The sequence below is a fragment of the Capra hircus genome, chromosome 9 (assembly GCF_001704415.2).
Source record: "Capra hircus breed San Clemente chromosome 9, ASM170441v1, whole genome shotgun sequence".
Lineage (NCBI taxonomy): Eukaryota > Metazoa > Chordata > Mammalia > Artiodactyla > Bovidae > Capra > Capra hircus.
The window spans coordinates 77585642-77608294 of record NC_030816.1 but is presented as its reverse complement, the minus strand read 5'-3'; the positions used below and the strand labels follow the sequence as shown (position 1 = coordinate 77608294).

Below are 22653 nucleotides of genomic sequence, written 5' to 3'. Positions count from 1 at the left end.
GCTGTGAATGTGAAATCATAATATTAATATTTACAGAGATCACTTTAAAATTATAAAAGGTTATGGAGGAGATTATTCTGCACTTGGTATTCTACAGATATAAGAATGATGCAATTAATTATTTAAAAGTGCTAACTATATAGTAACAGACCTATAGTAATTATAAGATTGATCTTCAATTTCAAATACAAATTAATAATTGATATTATGCAATAACATTTATCACTTCAGTTTTGAAATCATGTTACCTATTAGCTTTGTGATAAATACTGCCCTTGATATTTTATTAAATATATCTCTAGAGGGTTTTTTAAAATATAAAAATTCTGTTTACCTTAGATATTGTTTAAAAACAAAGTAATGATGAAAGAGCAATTGACTTTCAAAAAATATAAAATGAATAACAGATTTCAAGTTGCTAAACATTTCTTTTAAATATTTGAGAAAAAATATACACATGATTCACTTTCGTCCTTCAGATATAAATTTGAGCTAGGTGATAGCAGAGATTTCCTTTTTGGTGATGATTTTTGTCTTGTTTCTAAAACTTTCTAAAGCTAATCTAAAACAGTTTCTAAAGCTAATCACAGGCAAACTCAAAGCAAATCCATTCTAGAGTATATTCGAGAATTTTCAAAATTGCTGACTTTTTCACCTAAAAAATAATGTGGAATTATTTTTGCATTTTCTTTGCAACTTTTTACTCACCAACCAAAAAAATAATAATAATAAGTCAAAAGAATATAATAAAATCTTTCTCTTTTATACTTACTGACACAGTTACAAAGCCAATTCAGGTGTGTGTAATGAGCCATTCAAAGCATAGATAAATGCAGATGAAATGCAGACAACGCTAGAGAAAATATTTCTAATTTAGTCTCAAAAAGGGCAAAGCAAACAAATAGATTATGGTCTGAAAGATGGTCATAAATAAAGGAATTCAAATCATTATTTTCACAAATTTCAAAGTGGGAAATTGTCAGACACAGAAGAAAATAATTATGTTAAAATAATGCTATTTATATATAAATACCTTGTTCCCTGGTGGCTCAGATGATAAAGCATCTGCCTCAATGTGGGAGACCCAGGTTCAATCCCTGGGTTGGGAAAATCCCCTGGAGAAGGAATTGGCAACCCATTCTCCAGTAGTCATGTATGATTGTGAGAGTTGGACTATAGAGAAAGCTGAGCACTGAAGAATTTATGCTTTTGAACTGTGGTGTAGGGCAGTGCCCGGGCGGGAGAGTGCGACCCGGTGCGGAGGGGCTCGGAGGAGACGAGCGGGCCCGCGGTGGGCGAGGGACCCGGCTGGAGCCGGAGCCGGAGCCGCGGCGGTGAAGCTGCCGGGTCCTTCATGATGAGAAATCTGGGGACACTTCTCTCTCCTTTGTGTAGTTGATAGTTTGGGCGGTAAAGAGATGGCTGACAGTGTCAAAACCTTTCTGCAGGATCTTGCCAGGACTCCATTTGGGGAATTTGTACCATCTCAAAGCTAGATGCTCGAATTCAACAAAAGAGAGAGGAGCAGCGTCGAAGAAGGGCAAGCAGTGTCCTGGCTCAGAGGAGAGCCCAGAGCATAGAGAGGAAGCAGGAGAGTGAACCACGCATTGTTAGCAGAATTTTCCAGTGCTGCGCTTGGAATGGTGGAGTTTTCTGGCTCAGCCTCCTCTTGTTTTATCGAGTGTTTATTCCCGTCCTTCAATCAGTGACGGCCCAGATTATTGGTGACCCATCGCTACACGGGGATGTCTGGTCGTGGCTGGAGTTCTTCCTCACATCAATTTTCAGCGCTCTCTGGGTGCTCCCCCTCTTTGTGCTCAGCAAAGTCGTGAACGCGATTTGGTTTCAGGATATAGCTGACCTGGCATTTGAGGTGTCCGGGAGGAAGCCTCACCCGTTTCCTAGTGTCAGCAAAATAATTGCTGACATGCTCTTCAACCTCTCGCTTCAGGCACTCTTCCTTCTCCAGGGGATGTTTGTGAGTCTCTTTCCCATCCATCTTGTTGGCCAGCTGGTTAGCCTCCTGCATATGTCTCTCCTCTACTCACTGTACTGCTTCGAATATCGTTGGTTCAATAAAGGAATTGAAATGCACCAGCGGTTGTCAAACATAGAAAGGAATTGGCCTTACTACTTTGGATTTGGTTTGCCCCTGGCTTTCCTCACAGCAATGCAGTCCTCCTACATTGTCAGTGGCTGCCTCTTCTCTATCCTCTTTCCTTTATTCATTATCAGCGCCAATGAAGCAAAGACCCCTGGCAAAGCATACCTTTTCCAGTTGCGCCTCTTCTCCTTGGTGGTTTTCTTAAGCAACAGACTCTTCCACAAGACAGTCTACCTGCAGTCAGCCCTGAGCAGCTCCACTTCTGCAGAAAAATTACCCTCACCGCACCCGTCTCCTGCCAAACTGAAGGCTGCTGCAGGCCGCTGAGTCGGTCACCCGCCATCTGGAGGGGCCGGGTGGGATCGGAAGGATGCTGTGGCAGCTCTTCTCCTGGTTCACCTCCATCCCCTCCCAGGGAAGGCAGGGCCCACCCTGCCAAGGGCCCTGCCCACATTCCCTTCTCTCTGAGGAATCCAGATTTTTGTCTCTGGTGCATGTAAGGCAGAATCTTCCTGCGACCAGTATGGATTTTAAACACTGGTGAGTCTGAAAGGACCACAGGTTTTTCTGCAGCTCTTTTCTAGCATTTGCCAGCCCCGTGCCTGGACTGATTTGAATACTCTTTCTCCCTGTGCCATTTCCCTTCCATTTTCCCTTTCTGCCTCCCACCACCCTTGGATGAATGGATTTTTGTAATTTTAGCTGTTGTGTTTTGTGGACCTGTTTTTTGTTTTTCTGTGAAGCACATATATTGGATGTGGGAGGGACAGGAGGCTCCGCTGCTCCTGGTCACTCCCTTTATAGCCATCACTGTCTTGTTTCTTGTAACTCAGGTTAGATTTTGGTCTCTTGCTCCACTGCAAAAAAAAAAACAAAAACACAAGCCTGAAGACATGGGACAGAAGAAAGACCTCACAGCCAGATCTCCGCTGGGTTTGAGGAATGACTTTCTTTCTTCCCCTTGCAGGGGAAAAAGCTTTTTTCACTGGTACATTTAAAGCTCCCCAAAGATAGGGAGGTACCAATTTCGGACAAGTGCCACTGCAACACAGAATGCTCAGAGAACCTGAACTTTTAAACTCTGGAGGTCTGATCTTGACTCTTGGCCACTGCTGGGTCTGTCTGGTGTTTCAAAGGAATATTGGGTGCTGCAAATAGGAACTGAAGGGGTAAACTTATTAAACCCATTAAACCTGTGGGGGGAAAAAAAAAAAAAAAGAACTGTGGTGTAGGAGAAGACTCTTGAGTCCCTTGGACTGCAAGGAGATCCAGTCAGTCCATCCCAAAGGAAATCAGTCCTGAGAGTTCATTGGAAGGACTGATGTAGAAGCAGAAACTCCAATATTTTGGCCATCTGATGCAAAGAGCTGACTCGTTAGAAAAGACCCTGATGCTGCGAAACATTGAAGGCAGGAGCAGAAGGGGATGACAGAGGATGAGATGGTTGGATGGCATTACCGACTCAATGGACATGAGTCTGAGTAAACTCCGGGAGTTGGTGATGGACATGGTGGCCTGGCGTTTTGTGATCCATGGGGTAGCAAAGAGTTGAACACTACTGAGCGACAGAACTGAACTGAACTGATAACTTCTCTGATCTTGAAAAACTATGAAGTCTAGTACTAACTAGGGAGCACATACTATAATTTATACTGGAAATAGTGATTATATCCAATATTATAAAATAATAACACATAATTATTCTTTATGTGAAAATATTAAAATATATTGTCATTTGGGTGAGTAGATCATATGATATATATTATACATATATATTGTGCATAGTCCCTTGGATTGCAAGGAGATCCAACCAGACCATTCTAAAGGAGATCAGTCCTGGGTGTTCTTTGAAAGGAATGATGCTAAAGCTGAAACCCCAGTACTTTGGTCACCTCATGTGAATAGTTGACTCATTGGAAAAGACTCTGACGCTGGGAGGGATTGAGGGCAGGAGGAGAAGAGGACGACAGGATGAGATGGTTAGATGGCATCACCGACTCGATGGACATGGGTTTGGGTTAACTCTGGGAGTTGGTGATGGACAGGGAGGCCTGGCGTGCTTTTGCAGTTCATGGGGTCGCAAAGAGTCGGACATGACTGAGCGACTGAACTGGAATGAACTGAACTGAATGCCATTCTTCTTTGTATTACCTTAATGAAGAGTTATACTGGAATTCATAAGCTGCTTGGCAAGCAATCAAATACACTCATTTTCAAGATCAGTGTTTCTTAATTGAATTTTTTCTAATTGTATTTCACTGTGTTCTGACTTATTTATATTCCTAATCCTAATTTTCATCACTTCTTACTAAAATACCTAAGTGTCTTCATACTCCTTCAGAATTTATTCTTTCATCTTTGTTTCAACATGCAAACAGATTCTGTGTTTCTGCTGGTCACATTGAACCCTGCCTAGCCTTTCATGCCTGTTTGATCCTAAGACATTTCATTATCAATTCAACCATCATAATATTGAATTTTTTTGCATTAACTCTGTGCCAGGTAATCTTTAGGGTGCTTTGTATATTCATTTGATCATCACAACTGATCTATGAGATATGTACTTCTCACTCTCAGTTACAGATTAGGAAATTAAAGCCCAAAGAAACTAAAATGCATTGTCCAAGATTTAATCTTTGATATTAAATAAAATCACATAGGGTACAGATGGAATCTTTCCAGGGACAGTAGAGGTATTTTCCCCATGATGATAAGCATAAGACTTGCATTTCTCTTGTATATAAATTATTTCACTGTGCACAGGCTTAATGTAGTCTGTCTTTTTCTAGTAAATGTTTCACAGCATGCCAAAGAAAGCTATAAGCAGTGTCCTAGAATTGTAATATTAAGTGCCAATTTCCCAAGGCAACTGTAAAGCCTGAAGAGAACTTTAGATGATGGATGGGCCTCTTACTCATGGAAGAACATGTAAGATTGAACAAAACGTCAATTTTAGCAGTAACATTAGAAACTCCCTGAATGATCTCAATATTGAAAGTCCTTCAAATATACCCTTTTCTTTTGTCCTAAATTTATAAAGTAGAAAATCCAGATAGCTTATTTCTCTTAAAGTTCCTTTAAAGTTATTTTTGTGTGTTTTCTTTTCAACTTTTTATTCATTCACCAAGAAAAAAGTCAAAATAATATAATAGAACCTTTCTCTTTTATACTTACTGACAAATTTACAAAATATCAATCCATTCACCAATCCCACTTCATTTGATTTTCTTAATAATTCTTCAAAAGAGTCGAATAACTTCCTATCTTATATATGAATAAACTGACTTTAAGAAAGTTTACCATAATCCTACAATAAATGATGAGAATTAGAAGCCAGTGCTAATACATTGCCCAATTTATTGCATAGTTACAGTTAACCAAAACAAGTATTTGGGCAACTTCTATGTAAATCCCTAGTTTTTTATTTAACTATTTATTTTTTAGTATCATAAAATATTTTATAAATTCTTCAAAACAACTACAAAAAAGTATAAAACTAAAAAGTTTTTCAATATCTCTGGATGTCATTTTTCATGGTAAAATATAGTTTCTGATCACTTATGAGCTTTTATAAATGATCAATGGAAGAAAAAGTTTTGTATAAAATAAAAGTTATCCTGAGAGAGATGAATAAGAAAATTCACTTGGTCTGAAGCATTCTAAATATTAATATTTGGGAACTGAAAACTTTTGAATTATTATGGTTTAAGTTTCTAAGTTTTATATTCAGTAATTATATAAAGTAATTTTCAATCTTTATTAATTTTGGTTTAATTACTTCATTATAAACATCTGTAGTTCAGAAATATGCAAATTTTCTAAAAAGAAAGCCATGTTTCTGTGCTATCCAAATATATAGAAATGTAATAATGCAAATGTACTATTTTACTTGATATTGGTTAGCTGATGACAATTAAGTTACAGCCAGGAAGGAAACAGCCCCATTTTGAAGTCTCTAAATTTTTGATAAGCAAATTCTAAACTTGCTTTTTAATTTTTATGTAAATGATTTTGTTGTTGATTGTGTTGTTTTTACCTGTTAATCAATGGATTCAACTACAGCAAGAGAGAAATAAGGTGGTTGGGAAGAGACACATTTCCTAATCAGTTAGAGTTTTGTGGGGAATGGAAAATAAGAGAAAATTAAATTTGCTGAGCCAAATGCATTTGCTATTTAATGGAACAGCATTCAGTTCTTCCTTACCAAGTAATGGTCTTAAACCATGAAAATATTGTTTCTCTGAAAACAAAATTCATCATGAAATCCAAAGTGCACTACAGGGAACAAGACAACCAGGGAAGCAGCAAGAATACATTTTATGCAAGAAAGTGGTAAATTAATCCAGATTTTATAATATTGTAGTCAACAAGAGTCCAAGATATTTGAACTCTCAGGCAATGGCAACTCCAAATGATAAGAAACAGAAATTTCTGACATTTCCTCTGAAGAACTTTTCAGTAAGATGAAGTCATTTCAACTTTAAGCAGGTCAAAAATATTCATTTAAATTGAAGCTATCACTTCTCATCACAGAACAGTTTGGGGAAGGAACAATGAGGAGAGAGAAAATATATGTTTAATTATATCTAAATGTATATATACATATATTCATAAGCCATTAAAAATCATATCGGAATACTGGAGGAGGTACCCATTCTGATTGGATTTCAGGGTTGAGATCAAGTTATTTTCAGAGGAAAAGAATAGTAATTTAGTGGAATGAAGTATCAGTTAAGTCAATTATGCATGATGTTACAATATCTCCTGCAGTATGAGTGGCAGATATAAGATACGTGTAAAAACAAATCCAGTCTTTGCCTCCAGTTAACTTTGTAACTGAGTTACTTAGTTTCTCTGAGCTTCACGCTTTTCTATAAAATGGTTTGAATGAGAATAACATGAGTTTTTTACACAAAGTATAAAATATCTAATAAGGAACTTAGATTTTTAGAAAGTACAGAAATGTAATTAATTCTTGCCTTTTACTACACACATTTATAGGTATACATTTATTGCTAAGTATAATTTTCATTCCATACTACATGCTGTAAGTGTAATGATTTGATATAGATCTATATCTTACATTGCTGTTGTTGCTTAGTTGCTAAGACATGTCTGACTCTCTGGGACCCCATGGACCGCAGCATGCTAGGCTTCCCTGTCCTTCACTATTTCCCTGAGTTCGCTCAAACACATGTTCACTGAGTTGGTGATGCCATCCAATCATCTTTTCCTCTGTTGTTTGCTTCTCCTCCTGCCCTCAATCATTCCCAGTGGCAAGATCTTTTCTAGTGAGTCGGCTGTTCACATCAAGTGGCCAAAGTATTGGAGGTTCAGCTTCAGCATCATTTCTTCCAATGAATATTCCGAGTTGATTTCTTTTAGGATTGACTGGTTTGATCTGCTTGTTGTCCAAGGGACTCTCAAGGATCTTTTCCAGCCCCACAATTCGAAAACATCAATTCTTTGGCACTCAGCCTTCTTTATGGTCCAACTCTCACATCAGTACATGACCATTGAAATAAATATATATATATAGCTTTAACTATACAGACCTTTGTTGGCAAAATATCTGTGCTTTTTAACATATTGTCTAGGTTTGTCATAGCTTTCCTTCCAAGGAGTAAGCATCTTTTAATTTCATGGATGCATTCACAGTCCAGAGTGAGTTTAGAGTCCAAGAAAATAAAATCTGTCACTGTTTCCACTTTTTCCTGTCCTTTTGTCATGAAGAGATGGGACTAAATGCGATGATCTTCATTTTTTAAATGTTGAGTTTTAAGCCAGCATTTTCATTCTCCTTCACACATCAAGAGGCTCTTCAGTTCCTGTTCATTTCAATTCAGTTGCTCAATCACTTTCAACTCTTTGTGACCCTATGGACTACAGCACACCAGGCTTCCCTGTCCATCACCAACTCAAAGTTTTCTCAAATTCATGTCCATGGAATTGGTGATGCCATCCAACCATCTCATCCTCTGTCTTCCCCTTATCCTCTTATCTTCAATCTTTCCCAGCATCAGGGTCTTTTCCAATGAGTCATTTCTTCCCATCCAGTGGCCAAAGTATTGGAGCTTCAGCTTCTGCATCAGTCTTTTCAATGAATATTCATTGACAATTTTCTTCAAGATTGACTGGTTTGATCCCCTTGCAGTCCAAGGAACTCTCCAGAGTCTTCTCCAACACCACAGTTCAAAAGCATCAATTCTTCAATGCTCAGCTTTCTTTATGATCCAACTCTTACATCCATATATGACTAATGGAAAAAAACATAGCTTTGACTAGATGGACCTTTCTTGGCAAAGTAATGTCTCTGTTTTTTAAAATGCTGTCTAGGTTGTTCACAGCTTTTCTTCCAAAGAGCAAGCATCTCTTAATTTCATGGTTGCAGTCACCATCTGCAGTGATTTTGGAGCTCAAGAAAATAGTCTGTCACTGTTTCCAATGTTTCCCCATCTATTTGCCATGAAGTGATGAGACTGGATACCATGATCTCTGTTTGTTGAATGTTGAGATTTAAGTCAGCTTTTTCACTCTCTTCTTTCACTTTCATCAAGAGGCTCTTCAGTTTCTCTTTCCTTTCTGCCAGAAGAGTGGTGTGATCTGCATATCTGAGGTTATTGATATTTCTCCCGGCAATCTTCATTCCAGCTTGTGCTTCACCCAACCCAGCATTTTGCATGATGTACTCTCCATACAGGTTAAATAAGCAAGGTGACAATTTATAACCTTGACATATTCCTTTCCCAATTTGGAACCAATCCATTGCTTCCCTAGTAGATCAGCTGGTAAAGAGTCTGTCTGTAATGTGGGAGACCTGGGTTCGTTCCCTGGGTTGAGAAGATACCCTGGAAAAGGGAACAGCTACCCACTCTAGTATTCTGGCCTGGAGAATTCCATGGACTGTACAGATACTTTTCAGCTTCTGCCAGTAGAGTGATTATCTGCATATCTGAGGTTGGTGATATTTTTCTCCCGGCAATCTTGATTCCAACTGCTTCATCCAGACCAGCATTTCTCATGCTGTACTCTGGAAAAAAGTTAAATAAGCAAGGTGACAGTATACAACCTTGTGTACTCCTTTCCCAGTTTTGAACCAGTCCATTTTTCCATGTCTGGTTCTAACTGTTGCTTCTTCACCTGCATACAGGTTTCTCAGGAGGCAGGTAAGGTGGTCTGGTATTCCCATCTCTTCAAGAATTTTCCACAGTTTGTTGTGATCCACATTGTCAAAGGCTTAAGCAGTCAATGAAGCAGAAGTAGATATTTTTCTGGAATTTCCTCATTTTCTCTATGATCCAACAAAGATTGGCAATTTGATCTCTGGTTTTTCTGCCTTTTCTAAATCCAGCTTGAAATTCTGGAAGTTCTTGGTTGACATACTGTTCAAGCTTAGCTTAAGGATTTTCAGCATAACCTTGCTAGCATGTAAAAGGAGCATAATTGTAAGGAAGTTTGAATATTTGGGTGCATTACTCTTGTTTTGAATTGGAAGGAAAACTGAGCTATTTCAGTCTTGTGGCCATTGCTGAATTTTCCAAATTTGCTGACATATTGAGTGCAACATTTTGACAATATCACCTTTTAGAATTTTAAATAGCTCATCTGGAACTCTGTCACCTCCACTAGCTTTGTTGATAGTGATACTTCCTAAGACCCACTTGACTTCATATTCTAGGATGTGTGGCTCTAGGTGGGTGACCACATCATCATGGTTATCTGCATCGATAAGACCACTTTTGCATAGTTTTTCTCTGTATTCTTGCCACCTCTTCTTAATCTCTTCTGCTTCTGTTTAGTCCTTACAATTTCTGTTCTTTATCGTACCCATCCTTGCACAATATATTCTCTTGGTATCTCTAATTTTCTTGAAGAAATCTCTAGTCTTTTTCATTCTATTGGTTTAGTCTTTCACTGCATTGTTCACTTAGAAGCCTTTCTTATTTCTCATTGCTCTTCTTTGAAACTCTGCATTCAGATGGATATATCTTTCCCTTTCTCCCTAGCTTTTCACTTTTCTATTTTCAGCTGTTGGAAAACCTCCTCAGACAATCACTTTGCCTTCTCGCATTTATTTTTATTTGGGATGGTTTTGCTCACCACCTCCTGCACAATGTTATGAACATCCGTCCATAGTTCTTCAGGCACTCTGTCTACCAAATCTAATCTCTTGAATCAATTAATTGCCTCTACTATATAATCACAAGGGATTCGATTTAGGTCATATCTGAAAGGCCTAGTGGTTTTCCCTCCTCTCTTCAACTTAAGCCTGAATTTGCAATAAGAAGCCGATAATCTGAGCCACAGTCACCACCAGGTCTTGTCTTTGCTTACTCTATACAGCTTCTTCATCTTTGACTGCAAAGAGTGTAATCAATCTGATTTCGGTATTGATCCTCTGGTGATGTCCATGTGCAGAGTTATCTCTTGTGTTGTTGGAAAAGGGTATTTGCTATGACCAGTGTGTTCTCTCGACAAAATTCTGTTAGACTTTGCCCCACTTCATATTGTACTTCAAGGCCAAACTTTCTTGCTACTCCAGGTGTCTCTTGACTTCCTACTTTTGCATTCCAGTTCCCTATGATGAAAATGACATATTTTTTTGGTGTTAGTTCTAGAAGGTCTTGTAAATCTTCATATAATCATTCAGCTTCAGTTTCTTCAGCTTTAGTGGTTGGGGTGTAGACTTGGATTACTGTGATGTTGAATAGGTTGCCTTGGATATGAACAGAGATCATTCTGTCGTTTATGAGATTACACCCAAGTACTGCATTTTGGACAATTTTTGTTGACTATGAGGGCTACTCCATTTCTTTAAGGGATTCTTTCCCACAGTAGCAGATATGATGGCCATATATGACTTTATATTGTCACATGTGATGGTCAATTCTAACCTGAAATCAGTGTTTGGCAAAAGTGATTCCTCTCATTGGTTTTATGGTTTTAATTTTTTTCCTTAAATATGTATTATACTGTGCTCAGACTTCCAGTGCTGCAGTTGATACATTTGCTATATATCTAATTGCCTTTCCTTTGTAAGTAATCAGTGTTTTTCTCTGTGGTGACTGAAATTAATAATATCAATAAGGGAGAAAAAGAAAAATGTTAAGTGGGCATCCGTATAAGTTATGGAAAAGTTTTGCTTGATAGTCTGAATAATCACTTTATAACTTTTTAAACTAGCAAGCTTTTTAAGGGTTAGTTTCAAGCCCTTGATTTATATATGTTTATAGGAACAGATTTATACTGCACAAAATTAAAGAAAATTGTGTGCTTAATATTTTCATTTCTTGAAATTCTTAAACTTAAATGATGAAACAGAATTTTTAGAATAAAAAATCTTTAATCTTAAAAGCAAATTAAAGTAATAAGATGCACAAGCAACCGGTAGAAGTCAGTAAATATTTGATATGGCCTGAGCTAAAGTGTAAATATAAGTTTTTATTTTGTACAGAAGTGTGTCTCTAGAAAACAAAGCTAATAAAAAAAGCAATAAAATGATAAATGTTAACATTAGTTGAATGTTAAAAGGTAACATATAATGTGAATGACATCTCTGAGACTGTACAAAAAGACATCCCTGCTGATTATTTATAAAACACTATGTTAAGTGCAGCACATACATAATTTGATTGAATAATTAAAATGCTAAGAAGTATTTTTATTAAGTTCATTTTAAAGATGAGGAATGTGAGGGATAGTTCAAACAATTTATTTAATTTTCCAGAATTAGTTAAGTGAAAAGGCAGATTTCTGTCACATCAATAATAATTCAGTTTCAGTAACCTTCTATATTATACCTCTTTCAAGGCCTTTCCAGGTGGCACAATTGATAAAGAATCTGCTTACCAATGCAGGAGACACAAGAGATGTGTGTTCAATCCTTGGATCAGAAAGATTCCCCTGGAAAAGGAAGTGGCAACCTACTCCAGTATTCTTGCCTGAGAAATCAAATTCCATGGACAGAGGGGCCTGTGGGCTACAGTCGAAGAGTCACAAAGAGTTGAAGAGTCAAAGGGTCACAAAGAGTCAGACATGACTGACCAACACACACACGCACACAAATTTTATAAGCCAAGGTAATCATTTCCTTATCAAACTCTTAGCTCTATGTACAAAATATATGGAAAACTGAATCAGATTTTAAAATCAAGTTGAACACCAAAGCAATAGAATAGAAATCATAAAGCTAAATTCTTTAAAATTTTGTGTTTGAAATATTGCTACTGAGAAAATTGGTATGCAGACATGAATAAATTGATACACTGAGTTTTAAAATATAACCACAAATAGACTCCAGAGTATACACTTTTGAAAACATGTTTTCTGAAAAGGAAGACAATTTCAGAATGTTTCTTTGACCTTGATGAACCAACAGAGATGGTATCTGTGAAGACTAAAACAAACCTTCAGCTATTTCTTCCTTTATCAGTTGTCTGTCACTTTCTGCACACTCTGAGTAGATCTATTTTCTGAAATGGCAACCCACTCCAGTATTCTTGCCTGGAGAATCCCAGGGATGGAGAAGCTTGGTGGGCTACAGTCCACGGGTCGCAAAGAGTCAGACACGACTGAGCAACTTCACTTTCACTTTACTAAACGTATTTTGAAAAACCTTATTTTGGGGAGAGGCACCTGAAAGGAATCCTTTGTTTTCTGTCTTCAGAGTTTTAAAAGTAAACGACCAACTGAAAGAACACAGTATTACTATCATTGCTAAGATAATACACAACCAAAAATCTGCTTGTCCATGGTGCTTAAATAAAAAGTAACCAGTTGCTGGCCTGCTAATATCTAAGTAGTTGTAGTGCGTTTAAAAGAATCTTCAAAATAGTATTAATTTATTTGATAACTCTGAGATTGAAAGTGAATATGAGAGGTGAAAGTAATGTAATAACCCAGCTTAGAAAACCAATATTAAAGAATGTCTGCAAAGATTGTATAGATACAATTTCTAAAACTAAATGTATATTTTACTGACATATTAGAACAAATTTTGAAAGGTTATAGATATACTTTTATATTTGTTTATAATATATAAACATACGGAATAAAATTTAGAAACCTTTCCTCAAATAGTAAATAGACTCTTTGCTACTCCATGCACTGTAGGCCGCCAGGCTTTTTATCCATGGAATTCTCCAGGCAAGAATAATGGAGTGGGTTGCCATTCCCTTCTCCAGGGATCTTCCTGACCCAGGGATCGAACCCACATCTCCTGCATTGTAAGCAAATTCTTTACTATCTGAGCTACCAGGGAAGCTCCAACAGTATGAATAGTCTAATAACTAGGTATATTAGATAGCAAGCAATTAGTCAAGCACTTATGAGTTTTTGTCCTCTTCATTATAGAGGACTGGAATGCAAAAGTAGGAAGTCAAGAAACACCTGGAGTAACAGGCAAATTTGTCCTGGGAGTAAAGAATGAAGCATGGACAAGGCTAATAGAGTTTGGCCAAAAGAATACACTAGTCATAGCAAACACCCTCTTCCAACAACACAAGAGAAGACCCTACACATGGACATCACCAGATGGTTAAAACCAAAATCAGATTGATTACATTCTTTGAAGCCAAAGATGGAAAAGCCCTATACAGTGAGCAAAAACAAGACCGGGAACTGACTGTGGCTCAGATTATGAACTCCTTATTGCCAAATTCAGACTTAAGTTGAAGAAAGTAGGGAAAACCACTAAACAATTCAGGTAGAACCTAAATCAAATCCCTTATGATTATACAGTGGAAGTGAGAAATAGATTTAAGAGACTAGATCTGATAGACAGAGTGTCTGATGAACTATGGATGGAGGTTCATGACATTGTACAGGAGACAAAGATCAAGACCATCCCCAAGAAAAACAAATGCAAAAAGGCAAAATGGCTGTCTGAGGAGGCCTTACAAATAGCTGTGAAAAGAAGAGAAGCAAAAAGTGAAGGAGGAAGGAAACATATACCCATTTGAATACAGAGTTCCAAAGAAAGAAAGCCTTCCTCAGGGATCAATGCAAAGAAATAGAGGAAAACAGTAGAATGGGAAAGAGTAGAGATCTCTTCAAGAAAATGAGAGATACCAAGGGAACATTTCATGCAAAGATGGGCTTGATAAAGGACAGAAATGGTCTGGACCTAACAGAAGCAGAAGATATTAAGAATCAATGGCAAGAATACATAGAAGAACTGTACAAAAAAGATCTTCATGACCAAGATAATCATGATGGTGTGATCACTCATCTAGAGCCAGACATCCTGGAATGTGAATCTAATGGGCATTAGGAAGCATCACTAGGAACAAAGCTAGAGGAGGTGATACAATTCCAGTTGAGCTATTTCAAATCCTGAAAGATGATACTGTGAAAGTGCTGCACTCAATATGCCAGCAAATTTGGAAAACTCAGCAGTGGCCACAGGACTGGAAAAGGTCAGTTTTCATTCCAATCCCAAAGAAAACCGATGCCAAAGAATTCTCAAGCTACCACACAATTGCACTCATCTCACATGCTAGTAAAGTAATCCTCAAAATTCTCCAAGCCAGGCTTCAGCAGTACATGAACCGTGAACTGGTTTTAGAAAAGGCAGAGGAACCAGAGATCAAATTGCCAACATTGGCTGGATCATTGAAAAAGCAAGAGAGTTTCAGAAAAACATCTACTTCTGCTTCGTTGACTATGCCAAAGCTTTTGATTGTGTGGATCACCACAAACTGTGGAAAATTCCACAAACTGTGGAAAATTCTGAAAGAGATGGGAATATCAGACCACCTTACCTGCCTCTTGAGAAATCTGTATGAAGGTCAGGAAGCAAATGTTAGAACTGGACATGGAACAACAGACTGCTTCCAAATTGGATAAAGAGTATGTTAAGGCTGAATATTGTCACCCTGCTTATTTAACTCGTATGCAAAGTACATCATGAGAAACGCTGGACTGGATGAAGCACAAACTGGAATCAAGATTGCCTGGAGAAATATCAATAACTTCAGATATGGAGATAACACCACCCTTATGACAGAAAGCAAAGAACTAAAGAGCCTCTTGATGAAAGTGAGGGAGGAGAGTGAAAAGTTGGCTTAAAGCTCAACATTCAGAAAACTAAGATCATGGCATCTGATCCCATCACTTAATGGCAAACGTATGGGGAAACAGTGGAAACAGTGTCAGACTTTATTTTGGGGAGGCTCCAAAATCATTGCAGATGGTGACTGTAGCCATGAAATGAAAAGATGCTTACTCCTTGGCAGTAAAGTTATGATCAACCTAGATAGCATATGAAAAAGCAGAGCCATGACTTTGCCAACAAAGGTCCACCTAGTCAAGGCTATGGTTTTTCCAGTAGTCATGGATGGATGTGAAAGTTGGACTATAAAGAAAGCTGAGCACCGAAGAATTGATGTTTTTGAACTACGGTGTTGGAGAAGACTCTTGAGAGTCCCTTGGACTGCCAGCAGATCCAACCAGTCCATCCTAAAGGAGATAAGTCCTGAGAGTTCATTGGAAGGACTGATGTTGAAGCTGAAACTCCAATACTTTGGCCACCTGATGCAAAGAGTTGACTCATTGGAAAAGACCCTGATGCTGGGAGGGATTGGGGGCAGGAGGAGAAGGGGATGACAGAGGATGAGATGGCTGGATGGCATCACCGAGTCAATGGACATGAGTTTGAGTAAACTCCGGGAGTTGGTGATGGACAGGGAGGCCTGGCTTGCTGCAGTCCATGGGGTCGCAAAGAGTCAGACACGACTGAGCCACTGAACTGAACTGAACTCTGAATTTTTTAATAGGATATATAACTTTGGATGTAGTGGCTGATAACTGAGCAGATAAGATGAACTGTTGTAGAAAGACATACTAAAACAAAAGGTTAGCTGTCACCTTCAACATAATGTCATTTACCCTGAGTGCTAGTTATCATCCAATATCTCTTCTTTCATTCCCCCAACTTTTTGTTTGGCAAACAATTTCCTAAAATAACAAACACAAATTCTAATCCTTTTTTTTACTCTAGATATAACCAGTATAGTGTAAATAAACAAATATATAAAACTCCTCATTTTTCAGAAGACTAATAAAGTGGTTTTCTGTGATAATTTAGAATTTATGATTGTCAGTTTAATATTGTTGTTCTTGCTTTCCCCTATCCTGCCGCCCAATTTGGTGAGTCCTAGAAGAAATTTGAGGCTTTTTTTGCAGTAGGGGAGGGTGGCAGGGAGGTTAGGGGAAGGGAAACACAAGTGTTCAGACTCAGAAGCAGAAAAGTGCCTGAAATGTTCAAGAAATAGCACGGAAGTCAACATAACTGGAACAGGATGATCTTGTGGAAGAGAGATGAAGCACAAGATGAGAATACTGAAAGGCCCTTTCATATCAAGAGATTTCACACTGAGACAGAAAGCTACTGGAGGGTTCTAAGCAGAGGAATGAACTGTTCTGAACTGCTTTAAACAAACAAAAAAAAATGAGGAATAAGGATTCATTTGAGGACTGCTGCAGAATTCTAGTCATCGGACTTTAATTAAAAAAATGTTTTAATTGAGGTTAAAATACACAAAACATAAAAATGACCATCTTTATCACACTTAAGTTTACAGTGTTAGATGCAATCACACTATTGAGCAATCAATCTCACACATGGCACAATAATTTTAGTAGATATCGATTTTATAGCACAATGCAGTCTACTAAATTTTCTTATGTGACGTCTGTTTCATGAATAGGCTGATTTTATTATAACCACTTTAATAATTTTGAAAAATGCTGTTACTAGTTCTTTAACTTCATGTCCCTTTGTTACTGAGCCAGGTTCATTTGCCAGATAGATGCCGAACTTTGCAGCAGATACAGAATTTATTCATGAGACAGCCAAGTGAGGACTTTTGTGTCTTGCTAAACTGAAACATGCATTGGAGGAGGAAATGGCAACCCACTCCAGTGTTCTTGCCTTGAGAATCCCAGGGACACCGGAGCCTGGCGAGCTGCATCTATGGGGTCGCACAGAGTCGGACATGATTGAAGCAACTTAGCAGGAGCAGCAGCAGCAAACTGAAACTCTGTATCTATTAAACAATAATCCCCTCTCCCCTGCTTCTCTCCCAGATCTGGGCAACTCCCCATTCTACTTTCTGTTTCTTCAAGTAAGACCACTCTAGATACCTGTTACAGGCAGAAGCATTCAGTGTTTCTCTATTTGTGACTGGCTTCTTTCACATTTTGTGAATTCTACATTTTGTTTATCCATTCCTCCATCATTAATATTTGGAGTACCTCTACCTTTTAGCTGTGTGAATAATGATTTTATGAATATGGGTTTCCAGATATTTATTTGAGATTCAGCTTTCACTTATTTTAGCTGCTGCTGCTGCTACTAAGTTGGTTCAGTCGTGTCCAACTCTGTGCGACCCCAGAGATGACAGCCAACCAGGCTCCCCTGTCCCTGGGATCCTCCAGGCAAGAACACTGGAGTGGGTTGCCATTTCCTTCTCCATTATTTTACCCCAAAATGAAAATCTGGATCACATAGGCATTTCATTTTTAATTTTTTTTTAGGAACTATCATACTATTTTCCATAGTGGCTGCACCATTCTACATTTCATGCAACAGTGCGCAAGAGTTCCAATTTCTCTTCATTGTCAACAACTTTTGTTTCTTTTTTTTTTTTTTTGCTTGTTTTTTAGTGGTTTTTTTCCTTTTTTTTTCCCGTTGTTGTTTTGTACTGAATTGCTGTTTTAATGGATGGGATGAATTACTTTTTAGCAAGATTACTCTGGCTATTCTCAGGGGGAAGAAAAGGCAAGGAAGAGAAGAATAAATGTGTTTATTTCATAATCCATGCACACACACATAGAGCTAAAAGATAATAATAAACACCCTTTCTATACGAAATTTGCTTTATTTCATTCTTTTCTAGTTTATTGTATTTTTTAAATTACAAATTTTATTTTGATTCACCTATGGATCTCCACCTCCTGCAATAAAACTATTACTTATCCTTTGAGAGAAATTCAGCATGGTGTTTACAAACATCAACTCTGGAGGCTGTCAGCCCGTATTGACTTTGAGTTTTTCCACTTAAAGATATGTGTCCCTCATCGAGTAATGCAAACTTGCCTCAGTGTCCTCTTCTGTAAAGCAAGAATAACAATAGTACTCACCTCATAGAGAATTGTTAATGGTTAGTTAATTAACACAAGAAATGACTTGGAACATCATTTAGCATACAAGAACATATTTATTGGTTGCTTTATCTATAAATAATTATTAATAGTTGACTAATAAATATTGTCTATTGCCATTGGAGAAAGATTCAGAAACTTAAGCACAGCTAGAGGAAGCATAGTGATTATAAACATGAGACCTGCAGTGGGTGAATGACAATAAAAATGAAGATGCTGACATTGTGGCCTTTATAATTGGTTGCTAACTAAGACACTGGGCTAGGTCTACTGGTATAGCAAAACAAAATATGTGTAAGAATTATTATTGCTTGTGAAAGTGAAATTCACTCAGTCATGTCTGACTCTTTGTGACCCCATGGACAAACTAGTCCATGGAATTCTCCAGGCCAAAATACTGTAGTGGGTTCAGTTCAGTTCAGTTCAGTCGCTCAGTCGTGTCTGACTCTTTGTGACCCCATGAATTGCAGCACGCCAGGCCTCCCTGTCCATCACCATCTCCCGGGGTTCACTCAGACTCACGTCCATTGAGTCCGTGATGCCATCCAGCCATCTCGTCCTCGGTCGTCTCCTTCTCCTCCTGCCCCCAATCCCTCCCAGCATCAGAGTCTTTTCCAATGAGTCAACTCTTCACATCAGGTGGCCAAAGTACTGGAGCTTCAGCTCTAGCATCAGTCCTTCCGAAGAAATTCCAGGGTTGATCTTCAGAATGGACTGATTGGATCTCCTTACAGTCCAAGAGACTCTCAAGAGTCTTCTCCAACACCACAGTTCAAAAGCATCAATCCTTCAGCACTCAGCCTTCTTCAGAGTTCAACTCTCACATCCATGCATGATCACAGGAAAAACCATAGCCTTGACTAGACGGACCTTATTCGGCAAAGTAATGTCTCTGCTTTTGAATATGCTATCTAGGTTGGTCATAACTTTTCTTCCAAGGAGTAAGTGTCTTTTAATTTCATGACTGAAATCACCATTTGCAGTGATTTTGGAGCCCAAAAAATTAAGTCTGACACTATTTCCACTGTTTCCCCATCTATTTCCCATGAAGCGATGGGACCGGATGCCATGATCTTCGTTTTCTGAATGTTGAGCTTTAAGCCAACTTTTTCACTCTCCTCTTTTACTTTCATCAAGAGGCTTTTTAGTTCCTCTTCACTTTCTGCCATAAGAGTGGTGTCATCTGCATATCTGAGGTGATTGATATTTCTCCGGGCAATCTTGATTCCAGCTTGTGCTTCTTCCAGCCCAGTGTTTCTCATAATGTACTCTGCATAGAACTTAAATAAGCAGGGTGGCAATATACAGCCTTGACGTACTCCTTGACGTTTCCTATTTGAAAGCAGTCTGTTGTTCCATGTCTAGTTCTAACTGTTGCTTCCTGACCTGCATACAGATTTCTCAACACAGGTCATGTGGTCTGTTATTCACATCTCTCTCAGAATTTTCCACAGTTTATTGTGATCCACACAGTCAAAGGCTTTGTCATAGTCAAAAAAGCAGAAGTAGATGTTTTTTTCTGTAACTCTCTTGCTTTTTCCATGATTCAGCAGATGTTGGCAATTTGATCTCTGGTTCCTCTGTCTTTTCTAAAACCAGCTTGAACATCAGGGAGTTCACGGTTCATGTATTACTGAAGCCTGGCTTGGAGAATTTTGAGCATTCCTTTACTAGCATGTGAGATGAGTGCAATTGTGCGGTAGTTTGAGCATTCTTTGGCATTGCCTTTCTTTGGGATTGGAATGAAAACTGACCTTTTCCAGTCCTGTGGCCACTGCTGAGTTTTCCAAATTTGCTGGCATATTGAGTGCAGCACTTTCACAGCATCATCTTTCAGGATTTGAAACTGCTCAACTGGAATTCCATCACCTCCACTAGCTTTGTTCATAGTGATGCTTTCTAAGGCCCGCTTGACTTCACATTCCAAGATGTCTGGCTCTAGGTGAGTGATCACACCATCGTGATTATCTTGGTCGTGAAGCTCTTTTTTGTACAGTTCTTCTGTGTATTTTTACCAGCTCTTTTTAGTATTTTCTGCTTCTGTTAGGTCCATACCATTTCTGTCCTTTATCGTGCCCATCTTTGCATGAAATGTTCCCTTGGTATCTCTAATTTTCTTGAAGAGATCTCTAGTCTTTCCCATTCTGTTCTTTTCCTCTATTTCTTTGCATTGATCGCTGAAGAAGGCTTTCTTATCTCTTCTTGCTATTCTTTGGAACTCTGCTTTCAGATGCTTATATCTTTCCTTTTATCCTTTGCTTTTTGCCTCTCTTCTTTGCACAGCTATTTGTAAGGCCTCCTCAGACAGCCATTTTGTTTTTTTTTTTCATTTCTTTTCCATGGGGATGGTCTTGATCCCTGTCTCCTGTACAATGTCACGAACCTCATTCCATAGTTCATCAGGCACTCTTATCTATGAGATATAGGCCAGCAGTGGCCAGGAGGAGCCACCTTGCACCCGAGGCCAGGGGCAGTGGCTTGGAGGAGCAACACTACGTCCAAGGAGCAGTGGCTGCGTAGGCACAGGAGGGCCTAGAGGAGCTATCCCACGTTGAAGGTCAGGAAGGGCAGCAGTGAGGAGATACCCCTCATCCAAGGTAAGGAGCATCAGCTGCGCTTTGCTGGAGCAGCCGTGAAGAGATACCCCATGCCCAAGGTAAGAGAAACCCAAGTAAGATGGTAGGAGTTGCAAGAGGGCATCAGAGGGCAGACACACTGAAACCATACTCACAGAAAACTAGTCAGTCTAATCACACTAGGACCACAGTCTTGTCTAACTCAATGAAACTAAGCCATGCCCACGGGGCAACCCAAGATGGCCAGGTCATGGTGGAGAGGTCTGACAGTATGTGGTCCACTGGAGAAGGGAATGGCAAACCACTTCAGTATTCTTGCCTTGAGAACCCCATGGACAGTATGAAAAGGCAAAATGATAGAATGCTGAAAGAGGAACTCCCCAGGTCAGTAGGTGCCCAATATGCTACTGGAGATCAGTGGAGAAATAACTCCAGAAAGAGTGAAGGGATGGAGCCAAAGCAAAAACAATACCCAGCTGTGGATGTGACTGGTGATAGAAGCAAGGTCCAATGGTATAAAGAGCAATATTGCATAGGAACCGGGAATGTCAGGTCCATGAATCAAGGCAAATTGGAAGTGGTCAAACAAGAGATGGCAAGAGTGAATGTCGACATTCTAGGAATCAGTGAACTAAAATGGACTGGAATGGGTGAATTTAACTTAGATGACCATTATATCTACTACTGCGGGCCAGAATCTCTCAGATGAAACGGAGTAGCCATTATGGTCAACAAAAGAGTCTGAAATGCAGTACTAGGATGCAATCTCAGAAATGACAGAATGATCTCTGTTCATTTCCAAGGGAAACCATTCAATATCACAGTAATCCAAGTCTATGCCCCAACCAGTAATGCTGAAGAAGCTGAAGTTGAACGGTTCTATGAAGACCTACAAGACCTTCTAGAGCTAACACCCAAAAAAGATGTCCTTTTCATTATAGGGGACTGGAACACAAAAGTAGGAAGTCAAGAAACAGCTGTAGTAACAGGCAAATTTGGCCTTGGAATGTGGAATGAAGCAGGGCAAAGACTAATAGAGTTTTGCCAAGAAATTGCACTGTTCATAGCAAACACCCTCTTCCAACAACACAAGAGAAGACTCTACACATGGACTTGACCAGATGGTCAACACCGAAATCATATTGATTATATTCTTTGCAGCCAAAGATGGAGAAGCTCTATACAGTCAACAAAAACAAGATGAGGAGCTAACTGTGGCTCAGATCATGAACTCCTTATTACCAAATTCAGACTCAAATTGGAGAAAGTGGGGAAAACCACTAGACCATTCAGGTATGACATCCATCCATGACTACTGGAAAAACCATAGCCTTGACTAGATGGACATTTCTTGGCAAGTAATGTCTCTGCTTTTTAATACAATGTCTAGGTTGGTTATAGTTTTTCTTCCAAGGAGCAAACATCTTTTAATTTCATGGCTGAAGTCACCATCTGTGTGATTCTGAAGCCCAAGAAAATAAAAAGTCTTTCACTGTTTCCATTGTTTTCCCATCCATTTGCCATGAAGTGATGGGACTGGATGACATGATCTTCATTTTTTAATGTTGAGCTTTAAGCCAGTTTTTTCACTCTCTTCTTTCACTTTCATCAAGAGGATCTTTAGTTCTTCTTTGCTTTCTGCTGTAAGGATGGGGTCATCTACATATGTGAGGTTATTGATATTTCTCCCAACAGTCTTGATTCCAGCTTGTGCTTCATCCAGCCTGGCATTTCTCATTATATAGTGTGCATAGAAGTTAAATAAGCACAGTGACAATATATAGCCTTGACATACTCCTTTCCCAATTT

The 22653-nt window shown here is 38.7% G+C and overlaps 1 protein-coding gene across 1 annotated transcript; it reads left to right on the top strand.

The window, feature by feature from the left end:
- On the top strand, window positions 1252-2976 carry LOC102190323 (etoposide-induced protein 2.4 homolog). Its single transcript, XM_018053390.1, is given in 2 exon segments — window positions 1252-1455; window positions 1458-2976. Coding segments are annotated over 2 exon segments (1011 nt in total). The 5' UTR covers window positions 1252-1418; the 3' UTR covers window positions 2432-2976.